Here is a 19,798-nt window from a genome sequence, read left to right on the forward strand (position 1 = left end):
AGTGTACAAGTCCTGCTAAGAATTGCTTTCCCAAAATGCAGCACTCACATTTATCTGAATTAAACTCCATCTGCCACTCCTCAGTCCATTGGCTCAACTGATCAAGATCGCGTTGTAATCGGAGGTAACCTTCTTCACTGTCCACTACATCTCCAATTTTGGTGTCATCTGCAAACTTACTAACTATACCTCTTATGCTCACACCCAAATCATTTATATAAATGATGAAAAGTGGTGGACCCAGCACCGATCCTTGCGGTATTCCACTGGTCACAGGTTTCTAGTCTGAAAAGCAACTCTCTACCACCACCTTCTGTCTTCTACCTTCGAGCCAGTTCTGTATCCAAATAGCTAGTTCTCCCTGTGTTCCATGAGATCTAACCTTGCTAACCAGTCTCACATGGTGATAAAAGGCTTGATGGGATGGAAATAATTGCGAAAGATTCACCTTGATTGGCTGAACATTTTTCGATTACATCCGCCGCTCTGTCTTCATCAATCCTCTGAGTTTTTTGAAGAAATAACAGTCAAGTTTGTAAGACATAATTTCTCACACACAAAGCCATGTTGACTATCCCTAATCAGTCCTTGCCTTTCCAAATACACGTAAATCCTGTCCCTCAGGATTCCCTCCAACAACCTGCCCACCGACATCAGGCTCACCAGTCTATAGTAGCAGTAGCAGTATGCCTTGAACTCTGGCTGATAAGTGGCTCAGTCAGTGAGGACACCTGTGAATCTGCTGGTGGCTGAAGCACCATTCAAGTGATTTCACGACAATTTGCTTTGCAATTCACTTATCTCTCCGGGTTGTAAACAACAGTTTATTTGACGGAGGCTCAACTACAAAAGTCATGCAAAGTTAGAGTTTAAGCTTGGCTGTTTCAGTCCACTGATACATGGGGAGAAGTGGGTTTAATTTCTTTAAAAATCAAGCAAGGTAGTTTTGACAGCTATGCACGTTTGTAGTACATATACATAATAAAGTTTTAATTATTACATGTACATCAATGGTTAAAAAATGTCAAATCACAAATGACTTTCAGCTGAAAGTTGGAACAATCAGTTGAGAACAGCAATGATGATTACTGTGTGCAAAGTGATTTATCAAATGGATGTTACTGCCTGGCACCAGCTTATATCAATACCAGGCAAATGATGAAAGATTGTTTGTGCTTCTCAGTTTCCTCAAGTAATTATATTACTGAAAGGTAAACAAAAAAAGGTTTTTGACTCAGAGACCTTGCTAATAATGTAGATAAAAACAGATACACCATAATTTTTTTGTTTTAGTTAATCTGTGGGACTTGAGGATCACTGCAAAGGACAACAATTGCCCATCCATAATTGCCCTTGAGAGGATATTGCATTCTATTTGGTACACATACATTCACAGTGCTTTCAAGGAGGGATTTCCAGAATTTTGACCCAGCAACAGTGAAAGGTTAAAGTTAGTTTCAAGTTAGGATGGCGTCTGACTTGGAGGGAAACTTGCAAGTGGTGGTGGCAGTATTTTTTTGATGTATCTTTCCTCTAGGTGGTAGAACTCACAGCTTTGTCACGTCATGTCAGAGGAGCCTTGGTCTGTTGTCAGAAAGAATTTTGGAGGTATTGTACCAGTGATGAAGGAAGCAAGCGTTTGAACTAATGAAGGGGTATAGATCATATAAGCTTCTTTTGTCCTGAATGGTGTTGAGCTCCTTTAGCACAGCTGAAGTTACACTCATCCAGACCTGTGGAAAGTATTTCATCCCAGTCGACTTTGCACATGGTAGACAGGCTTTCAGAAACAGGAGGTGGATATTTGCTGCAGAATTCTCTGCTTCTGATTTGCTCTTGTAGCCACAAGTATTTATAAAGATAAAAGGTAAAGTCACTACAGTCCAAGAGGACCATAGGGAAGCATTCTCATTCGGGAGAGGTGACTAGTGGTGGCTTAACTTAAATGCTACTATGCCTCAGACAAGTGGTGAGGTTTGGAAGATGGGACATTCGTGGTGACTACATCTGGTATGGAAATTGAATGTGGCTACTGGAATCACTGCCACAAACCAGCCTCCCAGCCACTGAGCTAAGTGACACCCTATATTTATGTAGCTGGTCCAATTAGGTTTCTAGTCAATGGTGGTCCCTCCAGGATGTTGATAATGTGGATTAAGTGAAGGTATGGCTATTGAAAGTCAAGGGGCAATGGTTACATTCTCTTTTGTTGGAGGGCATTGTCTCACAATTGTCAGCCTAACTAAATGTTATTCAGGTTTTGCTGCATATGAACCATGGTTCCGCATCAGAGGAAGTGCAAATGGTACTGAAATCTGGAATTATCAATGAACATCCTCAGTCTAAACTTTGTTGGTTTGAAGGTGCTTGATGAAGCACCTGAAGATGGCTGAACTAATGATACTACACAAGGAACCTCAGCAGTGATATCCTCCTGGGCCAAGATGATCGGACTACAACAATCACAACTACATCTCTGTGTTTGATATGACTCAAAGCAATGCAAAGTTTTTCCCTTATTCCCATTGACTACAGGCTTTCAAAGACTCCGAGGTAGCACACTGGGAAACGTCTGTCTGATGTCAAAGGCAGCCACTCTCACCTCACCTTCTGTCCATGTTTGACTCTACTGTCATGTGATTTGGAGTCCAGTGGCCCTAGTAAGATCGAAATGGAGTGCTGCTAAGCAGATTAGAGGTAAGTGGCACTTCATAACATTGACAATGTCACCTTCTATCACTTTCCACATTGACAGGAGCAATAATTGGCCGGATTAGATTTATCCTAGTTTTTGTATTATAGAACACAACTTGGGCAATTTTCCTCATTGACGTGTGGATGCTGCTGTTGTAGTGTACTGGGTTAGGGGTGCAGTTGGTTCTGGAAAACTAGCCTTCAGTACCATAGTCAGGATCAGGTCAGAGCTCATTTTTCAGCTTTTGTTTTTAACATCGAGTGAATTGAATTAACTGAAGACTGATATCTATGGTGCTGGGGACCTCAAGACCAGACCAAGATGGATTGTTCATTTAAGACTGTTGACTGAAGATGACGACCATCTTTTCAGCCTTGCCTTCTGCATTCAAGTGCTAGCTCCGCATCAGTGAGGATGGCAATGCTTGTGCAGCTTCCTCCTTCAGTTTGTTTAAGTACCCATTACAATGCATCACTGTATATGGCAGGACAGCAGAGCTTTTGGTTGTGGATTATTTTGCCTGCATGCAACCTCTGTGCTTAGCTTCACTAAATTGACATGGAATTTTTCAGCCTGCCTGGCCAGGCACTTCTACACTCCCCATTGTACAAAGGTTAGCTCCTGACTTGATGTTAACTCCAGACTGTAGTCAAATACAATTTTCTACTGCTAATAGCCCACAGACATCTTATGGATATGAATTTTGATAGATCTGTTCTGAATCTATCCCATTCAGACAGGGCAACATTGTGGTCATTTCTACCATGAATAAATGCATTTTTGACAGGTAGATTGTGAGGTCAAGATTAAGTAAATAGATCCAACAAGAGGGAACAATCACTAAAATCACAAGTTCAGTCTGGAAGGTATGTCTTTCCCTGCTCAGTTAATTTACTCAGGTAATCCACTGAGTCACTCTAGGTGATGGTGATTCTGGACTATTGTAACTTGCAGTGTTTCTTCCAAATGGTATTCAACATGAAAGAGCACTATTCATCCACTGAGGGAAGACAATGGACAATAAACAGCAGGAGGTTTCCTTGCCAGTAAGTGAACCAGTGTTGAGGCCTCATGCCGTCCAGAGTCTATGTTTGGGAATTCCAAACCTATGCTGCCTCTCGTGAGTTAGTCCGCTGGTGGAGCAAGACGTACATCCAAGGATGGCAAAGCAGAACTATAAGATATATATAATAATTCAAGAGTAAGACTATGCCAGGTTGCTGTTTGATTAGTCGGTGGAGCAGCTCTCCCAAAAGCCTGGGAACTAATTGTAGATATCAGGCATATATTGCTAAGTCACCTTAAATATTGATTACATAATTCACTCTCAAGATTTCAGGAAATAATTTAAGATGGCATGTGATCATTTTAATAGCGTGCAGTATATTAAAGTCTTACTTCATTGAAACAGCTTGTTAGAAACACTAAAATAACACAAAGAACTTCAGATCTTCAGCATCTGAAACAAAAACAGAAATTGCTGGAGAAACTCAGCAGTTCTGGTGGCATCTGTAGAGAGAAAGCAGAGTTAACTTTTCAAATCCAGTGACTATTCTTCAGAACAACTATTCACTTAATGAATAGTGTAACTGATGTCAGATTTGCTTAGGAACTGGCATTTTCACTGTCAGAGATTGTTTTATATAAAACCTGTATGGGGACAGCAAGTCACTTGAGACAGATTGTGTAGAATTTTGCAAGATGCGTTACAAGGTGCTACGACACATCACATGAAAAACATAGTTAAGCAAAAATGTGTGCTCCTGTCTTATTAGATTCACTTTAAATATCTTGTTAGCCTAACTGGATTATTTGAATACAAAATCAGATCAGTCGTGAATGGAAACAGATCCTGACACTGGATTTTAAGAGCACAGCTCAAACACAATGAAATTTAATTCCTACACTTCAGCTCAAACAATGAGGTGCCATTCCAAAAATGCACACTGATATCTAACTCAAACAATTTTTCATTATGTTAAACAATTCATTTCAAATCTTCTTAATGAGCTAATGTTTATACAATCAAGAAAATAAAAGTTTAAAAAGAAATATCTTGAAACTATTGTGAAATATTTACAGGATATACACAAATCTAATATCTGATCCCTTCCGTGTTACAGTTTGACATATCAGTTTAAAACAATCAGGATTAGACAGTAGTGAAAATTTTCTGCTACCTGAGATATCCCCTGGTGCTCCTCCAGTTCTCCCAATGTTTGACAGCAGGTGGTCTATGTTTGGTACTGGCTGTAATTCTGTATTACCTACATAGTCAACTGGAGCCTGGAACGGCAAAATAAAGTTTAAAACTAATTTTGTCTCAGAAATGCATTTCCTACACTGCAATATTGGCTACACAGTAGTTCACAAATCATGGATGATCCTCAGGAGAGAATACTGCTCTGATTTAACTTGAACTGAAACTTATCAGCCTCTAAGATATACCTGCTATTAAATTGTTGATGAAACTACCTACACAAATAATACAGGTTGGCAACTCTCCATTGCTGCCAGTAATGCTTCAATGATTTCATCATTGGACCCTGGACACAAGTGAATCAGAATGGGATTGAAGTTGTGGGAGGGGGATAGGGAGAAAGGTTTGGGATGTGGTGCATGAAGTCGATGGCAAGGGCAGGGGATGGCTTTCAGCAGACTCCTTACTAATGCTGGGTTGCATGACTAGAACTCCTGACAATGACAGATCCAGAAATCCCCACTTCTCGGGAAGACTACTAGAAAACCCAACTGGGTTAGAGGCAAAAAAATTGCAGATGCTGGGATCCAAAGTAGACAGGCAGAGGCTGGAAGAACATAGCAAGCCAGGCAGCATCAGGAGGTGCAGAAGTCGACGTTTTGGGTGTAACCCTTCTTCAGGACTGGGGGTGGGTGTAGGGGGAGCTGCAGATAAAGGGGGTGGCAGGGGCAGTGTGGTGACGTGGGGATAAATGAAGACAGATAGAGGGTACGACCTGGTTAGTCAATGGAAGGAATGAATCCAGTTGATGGCAGGGAGGAGTGGAAGGGAGGGGAAGGGGCTGGAAAAGGAATTGGGGGATGGGAAGGGAGGTTATTTGAAATTGGAAGACTGTAGGCTGCCCAGGTGGAAGATGAGATGTTGTTCCTCCAATTTGTAGCTCGGTTCGTTGTGGCAATGAAGGAGACCAAGGATGGTCATACTGGGGATGGAGTGGGAAGAGGAATCACCCTTATGCCGTCCCCTCCATCAGCCACTATGAGACTCCCCCAAAACCCCACCCTCAAGCCTTGCCACACATTCACTATTCTCCCCCGATCTTGAACTCTGAAACCAAACTGTCTGCACTCAGGAAAGGGCTCATGTTCGTACTCCTCTGTCCCCAGGCCCACCAGGATGTGGTGCTCTTCTGCTACCTCCACCTGTGTTGCCACCTTTGACAAAAACTCCCAACCTCCCTCTGAGGACACCTCCCACCTCCAACTTTCTTGCTCCACTTGGTCACACCCTGCCAGCCTTTTACCTGCCCTCGACCTCTTTATTGCAGACTGCCGACGTGAAAGTGGCCACCTCAATTTCTCCACACCTCTCACCCCCTCCAAACGTGCAATGCTTCACTCTCTCCGTAACAACCCCTGGTTCACCATCAAACCCGCTGATAATGGTGGGGCAGTGGTAGGTTGGAGAATGGATCTCGACATCGCAGAGGCTGAATGCTAATTCTCCAACATCCTGTCATACTTCCTCCTTGGCCACGACCCCGCCGCAAACCATTAAGCCAAAATCACCCGCACTCTCCGTGCCTTCATTGCCTCCAGTTATCTCCCCCTCCATCTCTAACTGCCTCCAAACTCAGTTCCCCAGCCCTGCACTGCCGGTTCTACCTGCTCCGCAATGTCCACAAACCCAACTACACAGGTCGACCCATCGTCTCAGCATGATCCTGCCCCACCAAACCCACCTTGTCCAAACTCAACCCCTTGGTTCAGGCACTTCCCACCTACACCAACAACGCCCTCCAACACTTCAGTAACTTCCAGTTCTCTGGCCCCCAGCGCTTTATCTTACTATGGACATGAAGTCCTTAAACAGGTCCATTGTTGGCTATGTTGAACAGTCCCTCTTCAGCATTTAGACATGAACTGTGCCTCAACTCTTCTGCCATTACATCGATGGCTGCATCCATGCAGTGTCCTGCACCCGTGCTGAACTGGAGCAGTTCATCGATTTTGCCCATAACTTCCACCCCACCCTTAAGTTCACTTGGTCTATCTCTGACACCTTCCTCTCCTGTCTTGACTTCCCCATTTCCATCTCTGGCGACAGTCTCCAGACATATGTTTACTACAAACCCACAGATTTCCATAACTACCAGGACTACACCTCCTCCCACCCAGTATCCTGCAAGAACTCCATCCCATTCTCCCAATTCCTTTGCCTCATCTGCTTGGATGAGACGACATTCCACTTCCCAGCATCACAGATGTCCACCTATTTTGAACAACATGCTTTTTGCACCACCACCATTTCCCATTCCAGTGCCCTAAATCCCTCTCCCCATGCAATAAAGACAGCTTTCCCTTTGTTCTCACCTAACAGCTCACCAGTGTCAGCATCCAACACATCACCCTTAAACACTTCCACCACCTCCAACTAGACTCCACTACCGGGAATATCTTCCCCTCCCCACCCTCTCTGCCTTCCACAAAGACTGCTCCCTTTGACAGTCCTTGGTTTGCTCCACTGCTCAGCCGCCCCCCGCCCCACCCACCCCCAAATCCCAGATACCTTCCCCAGAAAAGATGCAAACCTGCCAGCACACCAACCCTCCTCACCTCCATCCAGGGCCCCAAACAGTCCTTCCTGGTGAGAAAGAGGTTCACTTGCCTCTACAGTTTACTGCGTCAGGTGCTCCTGGTGTGGTCTTCTCTACATCTGGGATACCAAACTTAATCTTAGGGAACAGTTGCGAGCATCAGAGTCAGGCCCACAGGGGCTGACTGGACCTCCCAGTCACCGCCCATTTTTATTTCCCTGCCCACTCCCTTTCTGACATGACCATCTTTGGCCTCCTCCATTGCTACAACGAACCAAACCACAAATTAAAGAAACAATACCTCATCTTCCGCCTGAACAGCCTACAGCCTGGCGGGCTCAACATGGAGTTCTCCAATTTCAAATAACCTCCCTTCCCATTCCTGGATTCCCTTCCCAGCTTTCCCCACCCACACACTCACCCCCACCCCCTCCTTCCACTGCTCCCAACCACCAACCGGATTCATCCTCCCATTGACCAACCAGTTTGTAACCCTTTCTTGTCTTCAACTATCCCCACTTCTCCACCCTGCCCCTGCCACCCGCTTCATCTGCAGCATCCCCTACACTCACCTCCAGTCCCGAAGGGTTACACCCAAAACGTCGACTTCTCCACTCCTGATGCTGCCTAGCTTGCTGTGCTCTTCCAGCCTGTCTACTTTGGAAAACCCAATTGGGCTTGCTAGGCTGCTGTACTTTAGTGGTTGGAACCAGGTGGACTTCATTGACTAGGAGGTCCTTGATTGGGGTTGTTAACCTGGGCCAAAGATGAAAGGCTTGGCTGACCAATATAACCAGGTGATACACTGTGCTGTTATAGATTTTGAAATTTATTCATGTGAGGGTTGGCACTGTTTGGGGCAAAATGTGGGGGATGGTTGAAAAGAGTTACAAAGTTTTAGTAACCAGATTTAGTTAAGCTAATTTACTTAAGTTGTCATTTATAGTTTTAAATGCCATACATTTGAAGGAATCTTTAATAAGCTTGGTTCTTAAAAATGTGGAAAAAAAATAATATAACTAGGAGATTTGGAATCTCCTCAATCCAGGTGATTGACTCTGAGCTGGCTGGTCACAGCCACTGTATTCTGCACAAGTTAAAAAAGGATGACTCCATGGCGGGATACTGGTCTCTGTGCAGTTATTTCAGTAGCAATGGGAGACAACAGTACGTGCCTGAAGAACATTTGCTTGCAACAGTCATTTTGAAGTTGGGTAAGCATTTCTGGCATCATGCCTCTATTTGGGAAGCTTGACCTATTTGATCCTGTTGTCAAAGATTGGGCCCGGTATATGGAAAGAATGCATTACTTTTCTGGGCAAATGACATTGGGGCAGATGTAGAAAAAAGAACAATCCTTCTGACCACTTGTGGACTCGCTGCATTTTCGGTTATAAAGGGCTTCGCTTTCCCAGAGACACCTGACACTAAAACCTTCCAAGAGTCGATGGAGTCGGTAAAGGAAAATTCTGACCCAAAATCCCCTGAGATGCTATAGGTTTTGTTCGGTTGTTCGAGAACCAGGGGAATCCGTACCAGGATTTTTGATGAGGTTGAGACAACTGGCAGAGGTGCGTGATTTTGGGTTAATCCTGAACGAGAAGCTGAGAAACTAGTTTGGTATGAGGGATTAATGTTGTAACATGCAGAAGTGCCTACCTCCTGACGCCTGACTGGACTTCAAACAGACACTACAACTAGCTTTGTCATTAGAAAATGCAACAAGTGGAGCATGGGAGCTACAGGACATTCCAATGGAAGTGGACATCCTGACCAGCCTGAGTGAGTTTGGGGAACACCATCTGTGTGTTGCCAATTGCAGGGCATATTTTCAGCAGAGGGACCCTAAGCCAGCCCATCACAGAATGCCACAAGGCCGAGCTGTGACCAAGTGGCACACAAGTTCTTCAGTATCTGGGCCAGTAAGCCATTGTAATTGCTGCTGGTATGCGGACTCAAGACAGCAAAGTAGTCCTAAAATGCCCAATTTCAGTAAGAAAACTCCTGGGCTGGTTCCCAGAAGAGTGCAGACCTTGGAAAGTCCCCCTAAACGTGGGTTGGAACAATTAAATTGCTGAGTGACATCCAAATTGAAACCGATTAAAATGAATGTTTGATTAAATGGCCACCCAGTTTCTATGGAGATTGATATCGGTGCAGCTGTATCTGCAGATGCAGAATCTGTCTTTAACAAGATTTATTCAGGACTCCAACTCTTAAGTTTGCACAAGATCTCAGCCAGACTGAGTACATTCACTGGGAACGTGTTGTGGTTCTGTTCGCTGAGCTGGGAATTTGAGTTGCAGATGTTTCGTCCCCTGTCTAGGTGACATCCTCAGTGCTTGGGAGCCTCCTGTGAAGCGCTTCTGTGATGTTTCCTCCGGCATTTATAGTGGTTTGTATCTGCCGCTTCCGGTTGTCAGTTCCAGCTGTCCACTGCAGTGGCCGGTATATTGGTTCCAGGTCGATGTGCTTATTGATTGAATCTATGGATGAGTGCCATGCCTCTAGGAATTCCCTGGCTGTTCTCTGTTTAGGAGTCTAGGAGTCTCACCCCACAGCTCACTAATAGGATAAACAACACACTGAGGAACCTACAAAAAAATGGACAGATAACCAGGTTTGACCTACAGAGAATGAATCCTCAAAGCAACGACACCCCCAGATTCCATGGACTACCTAAAGTGCACAAACCAGACATCCCACTCAGACCCATAGTATCACTCCCAGGGACATCATCACACAAACTGGCTAAAGAACTACAGCAGAAACTGAAACACCTGATCAGCGGATCCAGACACTCTATACAATCAACACAGGAATTCTTGGACATCATCAGAAATATACACATAGACAAGGAAGAAACTATGGTCTCATTCGATGTAACGGCACTGTTCACCTCTATCGACAAAACCCTAGCCAGAAAAACAAAAGCCAACCTGCTGGACATACAGAACAGACATCAAGACGGGGAACCTATCAACGAAGACTGCATACTCAAACTACTGGACCCGTGCCTCACAACACACTTCACATTCAACAACCAAATATATGAACAAATCAACGGCACATCCATGGGCTCACCCATCTTGGGACTCATAGCAGAAGCGGTAATGCAAAGGTTAGAACAAACAGTCTTATCGCAAATTCAACCCAAACTCTGGGTCAGATATGTAGATGATACCTTTGTAATCATTAAAAACACAGAAATAGAGAATACACACCAGATCATCAATGCCACACTCACAGGAATCTGATTCACGAGAGAGGAAGAAAAGGACAACCAACGCCCATTCCTGGACGTGATGGTACAGAGAACACCTAACGGGGAATTCACCACAAAGGTATACAGGAAAGCCACACACACAGACCAAATCCTGAACTACGAAAGCAACCACCCCAACACACACAAAAGAAGTTGCATCAAGACGCTGTTCAAAAGGGCCACAACACACTGCAGTACACCAGAACTGCAAAAAGAGGAAGAAGAACACTTTTACAAGGTATTCGCCAAAAACAGATACCCCCTCAATTTCATCAACAGATGCCTAAGGGAAAGACAATGGAATGAGGACAAGCCACAACCCAAAGGACTAGCCACACTATCATACATCAAAAACATTTCTGAACTGACAGCCAGACTACTGCGACCACTAGGATTCATAACAGCACACAAACCAACAGCCACTCTCAGACAACAACTCTCCAGGACGAAGGACCCGATACCCAGCCCAGCAGGAGCAAAACCAATGTAGTGTACAAAATCCCATGCAAGAACTGCACAAAACACTACATAGGACAAACAGGAAGACAGCTAACGATCCGCATCCATGAACACCAACTAGCCACGAAACAACATGACCAGCTAGCCTTAGTAGCCACACACTCAGATGACAAGCAACATGAGTTCGACTGGGACAACATTACTATTATGGACAAGCTAAACAGAGAACAGCCAGGGAATTCCTAGAGGCATGGCACTCATCCACAGATTCAATCAATAAGCACATCGACCTGGACCCAATATACCGGCTACTGCAGTGGACAGCTGGAACTGACAACCGGAAGTGGCAGATACAAATCACTATAAATGCCGGAGGAAACATCACAGAAGCGCTTCACAGGAGACTCCCAAGCACTGAGGATGTCACCTAGACAGGGGATGAAATGTCTGCAACTCAAATTCCCAGCTCAGCGAACAGAACCACAACAACGAGCACCCGAGCTACAAATCCTCTCCCAAACTTTGAACTGGGGAACATTGCAGATTAAGAACACAACTTCGGTTCCGGTCTCCCATGAGGAGCAATTGGTGCAGTTAACACTGATGGTAGTAAAATGACCGGGCCCAAGGCTGTTGAGATAGAATGGGTTGAGGTAGGTTGACTCAACATTTTTCGATTAGAAAATGGCTGCCTGAGTGAAGTCCTAGTGAGATACCCAGGAGTTTTTCAGGAAGAAGCCAAAGCCACTTTACACGTTGACCAGGAAGCAATTCAGAGATTTTGCAAGGCCTGCCCAGTGCCATTTGCATTGTGGGCAAAAGTACAGGTGAAAATCAGGAGGCTGGAGAGTGAAGGAATCAAACCAGTACAGTTTCCAGTATGGGCAGCACCAGTTCTATCGACTGTGAAGCCTGATGGTTCAGTTGGCCTTTGTGGGGATTTTAAGCAAATGGTACACTGATTTTCACAGATCGAAAAATACCCAATTCCTCGCAAAGTTGGCAGGGGGCTATACTTTAAAGCTGAACATGAGCCATGCATACCTGCAACTGCGATTAAATGATGATTCACAGAGATATGCTACAATTAATACCCATCAGGGTTTGTGCCAATATATGAGACTGCCTTTTGGAGTGTCATCAGCCTGTGTCCTTTACCAATGGATCATGGAGAACATTTTATAAGACTACGCCAGGTTGCCATTTATCTGGATGACGTACTAATAACAGCGAAGACCAATAAAGAGCACTTGGAGAATTTGGACAGAGTGCTTAAATGTTTCTTCCAGGCAGGCGTACACCTTAGAAGGGGAAAAATGTGTTTCTGGTGCTCCAAGTGACGTACTTGGCTTATAGAGTCGACAAAGTGGGTTACACCAGTTGGAAGATGAAGTGAGGGCAATCAAAGGAGCCCTGACTCCCATGTCCACACAGGAATGTGCGCCTTTTCTTGGGTGAATCATTGTGGAAAATTCATACTCACACCTGCTATTCAAAAAGAGTCAGCCTTGGAAATGATTGCGTACCCAAGAAGTAGCCTTTAGGGGAAAAATAGCAGCTATTGCCGTTTAAGGTGTCAGCCCATTACAATCTGAAGTGAAAGGTAGTGCCGACATGTGGTGTCTCCCCATATGTTATTGGGGTAGTGTTGGCCCACCGATGGTCCAGAGAGGAATGTTCGATAGCATATGTTTCCCTAGATTTTGACTGATCCCCAGACAGAGAAGGAAGGCTTGACGGTCACCTTTGGTGTGAGGAAGTTCCACCAGTACCTTTATGGATGGGAATTTGTCATAGTAACAGATCACAAACCCCTACAGGGGCTACTAAAGGAAGACAAGGTGATGCCGCGCATAGCTTCCAGCAGAATTGAACGTTGGGCCCTTATTCTCAGTGTATACAAGTTAGAACACCATCCAGGAAGCCAAGTTGCTAATTCGGATGCCTTGAGCTGCCTCCCCATGGCAGATATTTCATTGGTGCTGCCTCCCCTGGAAGAGGCCATTTTGGTTTTGACCCTTCTGGTCACTGCTGACAATATCTGACAGTGGACACAAAAAGATCCTGTCCTAGCAAAATTAAAACAGCTTGTGGCGATGGGCGGAACAGAAGGACCATTGCAACCAGGATTGAAAAGACCAGATCACCACAGAGGATGGCATACTCCCACGGGGAGCAAGGGTGATTGTCCCAAGTAAAGGTCACCGCCAAATACTGGCTGAACACCACCAGGGTCATTTAGGGGTTTCCAAGATGAATATGCTGGTAAAAAGATATATCTGGTGGTCAGAGTAGGATGCCAACATAGCTGTGTTGGTGCGGCAGTGCCAACAAGGACAAAAATTGCCACCAGCAGTGCCCCCACATTCATGAAACAGCCAGGTAAACCTTGGACTTGGGTGCACGTTGACGATGCTGGTCCTTTCATGGACTCAGTGTTCCTGGTCATTGTGTATACCCACCTAAAGTGGTTGGATGTGTATAAAGTTCATTCGGCAAACTCAAGAGATGACGACTGAGAAGCTGCAAGCATCATTGGCAATGCACCGACTCCCAAAGTATTGGTCACAGACAATGGGACGTCATTTACCAGCAGGGAATTCAAATATTTCTCAAGTCAAATGGCATTTGGCACACAAAGACATCTCCACAGAATCCCATCCATCGTCTAATAATCTAGCAGAAAGAGCAGTCCAAATGTTGAAGGCAGATTTAAAGCAGCAGCCTTCAGCATCACTTGGTACTAAAACTGTCCCTGTTCCTGTTCAATTATAGGTCCATCCTACATGTAACAACAGGGCTAGCTCCAGCAGAGTTGCTGATGGGGAGATGACTCTGCACCAGGTTAAATCTGATCCTCCTGGACTGTGGAGGGGAAGTGGATGTGGGAGTGAAACAGCGGAAGGAATGTCAATGCCAACCAATGCCTCCTGCAAGCGAAAGAGCCTATTTAATTCAGGGCATGAAGTTTGGTGCTGGAACCACAGGAAAGGTCCTATATGGGTGAAGTTGGCGTAAGGTTAAGTCCAGTGACTTACATAGTTCAGGTAGGTGATACAGTCCTGAACAAACGCATGGATCATCTGAAAACCGTCACCTTGCAAATGGAGTGGGAGCAAAGCATACCTGGCCCCTCAGAATAGCCAGAAGGCCTGTCAGAAGCCACAGGTTCTACCATAAAACAGCAGACAGTGTGCTCATTGGAGAGCTGGCCAGGGGAGGGTCAGCCATTATGCGGGCCGGAAGGGGGCTGGAGGGTCAATGACTGACCTGGAGGAAAGCGGGCTGGGAGGGCCACTCAGTACACGGGCTGAGGGTGCCAGGCAACTGATAGCATGCATGTATTGGGGAGGCCAGTCAGTATGCGGAAAGGCTGAGCCAAGCGGCAGATGTCAGCCTGTAGGAAGGCCCACCAGGGGAGGACCAGTCAGGGAGGCTGGGAGTCAGGAGGTTGATGACTGGCCTGGAAGAAAGATGGGACTGGGGAGGGTCAGTCAATTAGCAGCGTGGCCGGAGACCAGAAGGCCGACAACTAGTTCATAGGAAAGCTGCCCGGGGTGGTTCAGTCAGTACGCAGGGCTGCTCCGGTTTCCTCCCACAGTCCAAAGATGTGCAGGTCAGGTGAATTGCCATGTTAGGTTGCCCATGGTGTTAGGTGAAGGGGTAAAATGTAGGGGAATGGGTCTGGGTGGGTTGCGCTTTGGCTGGTCGGTGTGGACTTGTTGGGCCGAAGGGCCTGTTTCCATACTGTAAGTAATCTAATCTAATCTAATCTAAGAATCTCCTCAGTTCAGGGGACTGACTCCAAGCTGGCTGGCCACAGCCAGTGTGTTGCTGTTAGTTTTGTTTTGGTTCCTGAACTGGCTAATCGCAACAGCCAGTTTGTTCCTGGCATTCCTTTTGAAGACTGATTTCTGAGCTGGCTGATCTACACAGTCTGTGTTACTGCTGTATTTCAGTTCTCACTGGGGAACTGTTATTTCACTGGCTGGTTGCAACCTGTGTGTTACTTTTTAAAATTTTCTTTTGAGCAAGGTCTATGCAGATTTTGTGGCAGAGCTTAGCCCTTGCACTCTGGTTTGAAGTGTCTTTCCTTTTTTTGTGTGTGTTTTCACTTTTTGGTGCTTGGACTGAGCCCCTGAGAGTTAACTGCACCTTCACAATTAACTGTATCCCTGTGAGTGGACCTGGGCCTCTGTGGAAGCTGAACACCTGTGTGTGTGTTGTGGGGCATGCATTTACTGCCCTCAGGAGTGGACTCTGCCTTCGGGTGTGGACTTCATTTTTGGTAATGGACTCTGTTTTTTTGCTGGTTGGTTTTATCACCTGCAATGTCTTGTGTGTCCCTGGATCTGGCAGGCCTTACTGAGAGTTAGAAGGTTCATAGGTCGTCCTGAAAGCTGTCACGAGACCCAGAGGGTGGGTAGGCCATCCTATGAACTGGAAGGTTAGTAGGTTGTCCCGAGGAGCCGGAAGGTGTGTAGGTGGTCCTGAGTACCATCGTGCTGAGGAAGGAGCTGAACAGCCTGTCCTAGAGGCGGCCAGAAGGTGCCATGGGGCAGTGCAGGGCCAAAAGGCGTACGGGCCATCACGATTGCCGTCGTCCCAGGGAGGTATAGGGACAGGCTGTCCTTGATGTGACCAGAAAAGTGTCAAGGTGGCCCCGAGAGCCAGAAGGAGCGTGGGGCAGGCTGCCTTTAAATGGCTCGAAAGTCTGGTGGTGGGGCGGGGGGGTCATTTGTTGGTTTACTAAGGGTGTCTACGTAATATGCACAGTTTTATTGGTTGGTTGATCCCACTGTTTTGTATGTGCTTGTGTCTATTGTTTGCTTTTTGGTGAGGTAAGATTAGGATTTGGGGTTTGTCTGCATACCTCTGCAAATTGATGTACAGTGGGGTTTGGCCTTGCCGCCCCTTTCCATTGTTAATTGCTGTTTATTGCAAACTGCTGCTTATTGTTCATCGTTGACTGCTTGTTTGTATTTTGTAGAGTTTGATAAAATATGAGGAGATTTAGAATCTCCTCAGTTCAGGAGAGGACCAGTCAGGGAGGCTGGGAGTCAGGAGGTTGATGACTGGCCTGGAAGAAAGATGGGACTGGGGAGGGTCAGTCAATTAGCAGCGTGGCCGGAGACCAGAAGGCCGACAACTAGTTCATAGGAAAGCTGCCCAGGGGTGGTTCAGTCAGTACGCAGGGCGACCAGTCCGGAGGAATGTATTGTGCACAAGTAAATAAAGGGTGACTTAGTGATGGGATATGGGCCTCTGTGCAGTTATTTCATGCACAGTACAGTATATTAATATGTCTTAAATTAGCTTAAGTGACATTCTACTGCGAGCGAACATGTTTCTTGCATTGCCCATTCCTAGCTCCAATTTGATGGTGGGGCAGGGAAGTCTCCTCCCGCAAGACGATGGATGCACCTTTCTTGCAATTATGTTTCCCATCATGACAGGCTGGATTAGATTCCATCCATGGTTATGGGCAGAAGGCCTAGTTTTAGATTGCTGTAATAAGCTACAGCACAAATAATTGTTTGGATGGCATCCTTCTGTGCAATAAGCCTCTATGGTCCTTTGTCATTAAAATGCTGCGTATGTGACACCTCCAAAGTTTGAAGAGTTTATTTTTAGTTTTTTTTAATTAAAAAAGTCATTTCGTGATTATGGTTAATTTCTCTGAAGCTATTTAGGCTCGTATGCAGAAGTTGCTTAGATTATCCAAACTGAGTTCAGTCTCTACTGACAACACTTTTCTTCTGGTAATATGGAAATCCTTCCATTTATTTTTCGAATGTTTTATTTATTAAGCAGCAAGACATTAATCATTAAATTAGTTTCAGTTAGAGGATTTTTAAAATTCTAGTAAATCCTTAATTATTCTCTTCTAGCCCATAGTTCATGCATCGTATTAATTTGTCTTGTTAAGTGCTTGAAAATTAGATTGAAGAGCTCTTACCTTTTCATCCACATCCCTGTCTTCGTTAAAAAACCAATCATACTGGAAAAAATGCAAACAAACTGATTACATTAAGAAATAAAAGAACAGTATGCTAGATTGTGAAAATATTCTCAGCAAAAATCTCACAACTGAATTATTGCTTTCAATTTTTTTTTGCTTTAAGCACAAACATTTGTAGCCCAACATCAAGAATATAGAAAAACAAGGCTAACTAAGTTTGAGGTATCGTGTACAGTTGATTGTTTTTAGGGAAAAGTTTTCAAAGAAAGTTCAAAATCAGAAAATGATGCTCTTTTCACACTTTATACTCAAACTAAATTGATGGGAATTAATTATTCTAAAGGAAAGGGGCATTTGGTTAACTGCGCATCAAGCCATCTGTGACACAGAGGTTACACGTGCAGTCCTATCATCTGAGAATTTGTGTGTTTAAAAGCATTAATCAGATTTTCATACAAAATTTGGAACTTGTCACTGGTGGGAAGGTTGACCATTATCAAATTAAGCTCTAATATCAGCTGGCCTATCTACAAATGGTGTAGTAACCTAGAAAACAGAAGGCCGCAAAACTGACTGAGCCATTTTATGATTTACTATATATAAGCAGAGAAATGTTTACAGTATTATCAACATTAACAATTGAGAAACTAGGACAGGTACAACAACACATCTAAATTAGTTCAATCAATAATCTGCTTATAAATTCATTAATTATTTTATCAAATTTAACTGAAGTATGACTATTACAAAAAAAACCAAATTCTAAAGATTTAATAGATATTGATAGCATTGAACATACCAAATCACAGCTCTTTCATTCACACATTATATATTTAATCTCCGTAAAGTTTGTCAGTCATAAACTTATGCTAAACTAAGTGCCTTATGCTTTTGTTAATTTCTTTCCTCCTACTATATTCAACGAATATACACAGCTGAATTGTTGAAATTACTTCAGTTCAAAACATTTTCTCACACTGGAAAATGAACAATGAGAGTATGGCCTTGGGAGAATTCAGAAAATGTGGATAAATCAGTAAACTGAACTGCTTTAAAACTCAAGATAAACAATAAAGAAGATTAGTTATAACCAGACTAATCAAAATGGAAATAATGAAATAAAAATGTGAAAGTAAGTGTTTGTAACAGAATTTGAAATTTTCCTTTATATTTGCTGGAGTCATGATATCTCAAAGTCTCAATTATGAACATTTATTAAAAGTGATCTATATATATATATATATATATATATATATACATACATACACACACACACCCCTTAATTTATTCTTAAAGCCTGGGTTAAACATGATCTCTAAGTACGTTACTGCAGCTCTATGAAAAGTTGATAAATATGATCAGCAATCCAGTCTTTCCTGTGTAGGCACTAGCCTATCTACTTTATAACATGCTGACCTAGCAATTCAGGCTACTAACATCAGACTGCCTTGAGAATAACGCAGGTATAATCTTCATATCACCATTTAGGAGGTCTGGCGTGAGAAAACACCATTTGGCTCAATATATGCAGTCATCCAGAGTAATAATATCATTATTCCAGTAAGATTCTGTCATTTGAAGCACTCTTTCTTAATTCCCCTCAAAAATAATTCAACCATCAACAGAAAGGTTAAAAACTTACATGCTGTATTAAGGTTTCAATTATTTTGTACCGATCTTGCATGTGCGTCACCATGTCAATCATTTTGTCTTCAGATGTTCTGACTAGCGTAGGACCAAATACCAATGCTAAATTCCGTGGTTCCATCTGAGAAAGCAAAAAATGAAAATACAATATCAGATTGGGGTACAAATTTCTGTTAAGAATAATCATGGGCATATTAAAAATGTGAAACTATGCAGTGACTACTTTTTTTTTAAATTAGAAATTAATATGGGAAAAGATACTGTTTAAAACCAAGGGACTGTGGAAGAACACATATGCTGTTTTTCAAAACGGTGAGTTACTATAACTCATTACATGTTTGTCTGCAAGCTTACTTCCTTCAACTAGTGACAGTGATGCCAGACATCTTGGCTCCATGGGCATTTTTGCCCAGTGACAAGACTTTTGATTTGCTTTTCAACCACGACCAGTTGCAGGTTTTCAGGAGAACACAACGTGGCAAAATGTCGTATTTAGTTCTTGCATTTTTGAGCAGAAACATCCAGCCTCTGAGGGCAGAAATATCACTGCCTCTCTCCCTTCTATGAGTGAAGAAGTAAAACATTATTGCATGCAGATAGCCATGCTCGCTCACTCTCTCACTGCAAATTCCCTTCTTGAAAGGAGAAAGGGAAAAACCATATTCATAGACAATAAAAGGGTGAATCCTCAAACAGTTAACGAAAGATTGAGAATTAGTCTGTCCACAAATTCAGTCCTCCTCAAAGTGTTAAAAAAAACTAAAAGGGAACTAAACAAAAACACCTGATCAACCCCTGTAATCCTGGCAAGTGGCAGAACTGTGTTTGATTGACCTATCTTTGTTTATTCCCCATCTGTAACATTTGTGAACTTATCTCTTTGTATGTCTATTTGTTTACATAAGGGATTTTGTTTTCCAACAGGGGTAGAGTTTATACAGAATTTAGTAATATTTCATTCTTTCTGCCTTTGG

At 43.8% G+C, this 19,798-nt stretch overlaps 1 protein-coding gene across 3 annotated transcripts in view; it reads right to left on the reverse strand.

Annotated features, from left to right (window-relative positions):
- The window catches only part of LOC132831055 (rho GTPase-activating protein 23-like), a 516,705-nt gene that overhangs the window by 36,069 nt on the left and 460,838 nt on the right, over positions 1 to 19,798 (reverse strand). For all 3 annotated transcript variants that reach the window (XM_060849107.1, XM_060849108.1, XM_060849109.1), the window contains 3 exons: positions 18,820 to 18,945; positions 17,175 to 17,216; positions 4,876 to 4,981 (listed from right to left, as the gene is read on the reverse strand). In XM_060849107.1, the coding sequence (XP_060705090.1) occupies positions 4,876 to 4,981; positions 17,175 to 17,216; positions 18,820 to 18,945 (274 nt within the window). The remainder of the gene's footprint in view (positions 1 to 4,875; positions 4,982 to 17,174; positions 17,217 to 18,819; positions 18,946 to 19,798) is intronic.

This window comes from Hemiscyllium ocellatum, chromosome 32 (genome assembly GCF_020745735.1).
Source record: "Hemiscyllium ocellatum isolate sHemOce1 chromosome 32, sHemOce1.pat.X.cur, whole genome shotgun sequence".
NCBI lineage: Eukaryota > Metazoa > Chordata > Chondrichthyes > Orectolobiformes > Hemiscylliidae > Hemiscyllium > Hemiscyllium ocellatum.